We start from the raw sequence: 1,100 nt of genomic DNA, 5'->3' as shown, positions 1-1,100 counted from the left end.
AGGGAGTCAGTGCCACCGGAGAAGTAGCGGTCGGAGAGCCATGTAGTGTTGTAGGGATCGGTGGCGTTGGTGGAGGAGCCGCAGTTTATGTGGATGGAGTAACCTGCATAGTATAGCCTCAGTCAACATGTTAAACATCATTGCCAGATGCATGTGAGGAGAGAGAGAGAGAGCGTGTGTTACTTACCGTAGTTGTATGGTTGTGGTGGCGGCGGCGACGATGAAGTTGTGATAATGCAGGTGAAGAAGAAGAAAAAGAGAAGGGTGCGGTTTAACGGCGTCATTGTTTCTGTTAGTTATGAGAGTGAGGACATGAGTACAGCAAGAAACGTATGTAGTGTTGATGATGTGAAAAAAGCGAGGGAGAAATGGCGAGATTGGCGGAAGAAGAAAGTAGTCGTTAATTAGTGCAGCAAAAGTAGTTGTTATTTGTTAATGCACAGTTACTACTTACTGCTTGCTACTCTAATTTTGGTGCCAAAATTTCAAATGCTTTCTAGTTATATGAACTAACTAATAATCAGCCAGAATAGAACAATATAATTAATTATAATTAGTTTTATTAATTTATAATTTAATTTGTTTTTTAAATTATTATTAACCACGTTTAAAATATGAAGAAAAATACGCTAGTGATAAGAGAGAACCACAGAACAAATGTTTTGATCATTCATTAGTTGGTTCCATATAATTAATTATGTTTTATTAATGCCTAACACATGAAACATAAAAATCATATCCAAAACCATCCAATTTACAAAAAAAGAAATATCCGTGTACTTATCAGTAGCAACATCCGATTAAAGTCACCGGTACCTCTGGTTTACCAGTTGACTGATTCTTGGCTTATATAGAGTTAGTTCCTTAGCATTGTTGTTTTTTTTTGAATATTTTAAAAGTTAGTTTGGTGTGATTTTATTTAATTTAAAATTGGATAAAGATCTCAAAAATAAATTCTGTCATTATTTATTATTAGATTCAGGTCAAGACGAATTTAACTTCACCTGTCTTATGTATACTTTAAAAAGACTAAAAAAATATATATGTTTTAATTAATTTTAATATTATATTATATAAATTATAAATTTATTATTTTATTT

General features: G+C 32.6%; 1 protein-coding gene across 1 annotated transcript in view; it reads right to left on the bottom strand.

The window, feature by feature from the left end:
- The window catches only part of LOC107467990 (receptor-like protein 4), a 5,639-nt gene extending 5,220 nt beyond the window's left edge, over positions 1-419 (bottom strand). Inside the window, exons 1-2 of the mRNA XM_052254445.1 lie at positions 188-419; positions 1-103 (exon numbers count right to left, since the gene is read on the bottom strand). The exon at positions 1-103 is cut by the window's left edge and continues 860 nt beyond it. Of these exons, the coding sequence (XP_052110405.1) occupies positions 1-103; positions 188-284 (200 nt within the window). The 5' untranslated portion in view covers positions 285-419. The remainder of the gene's footprint in view (positions 104-187) is intronic.
- Positions 420-1,100: the final 681 nt, after the last annotated feature.

The sequence above is a fragment of the Arachis duranensis genome, chromosome 9 (assembly GCF_000817695.3).
Source record: "Arachis duranensis cultivar V14167 chromosome 9, aradu.V14167.gnm2.J7QH, whole genome shotgun sequence".
NCBI lineage: Eukaryota > Viridiplantae > Streptophyta > Magnoliopsida > Fabales > Fabaceae > Arachis > Arachis duranensis.
This window is presented reverse-complemented; position numbering and strand designations above follow the sequence as displayed.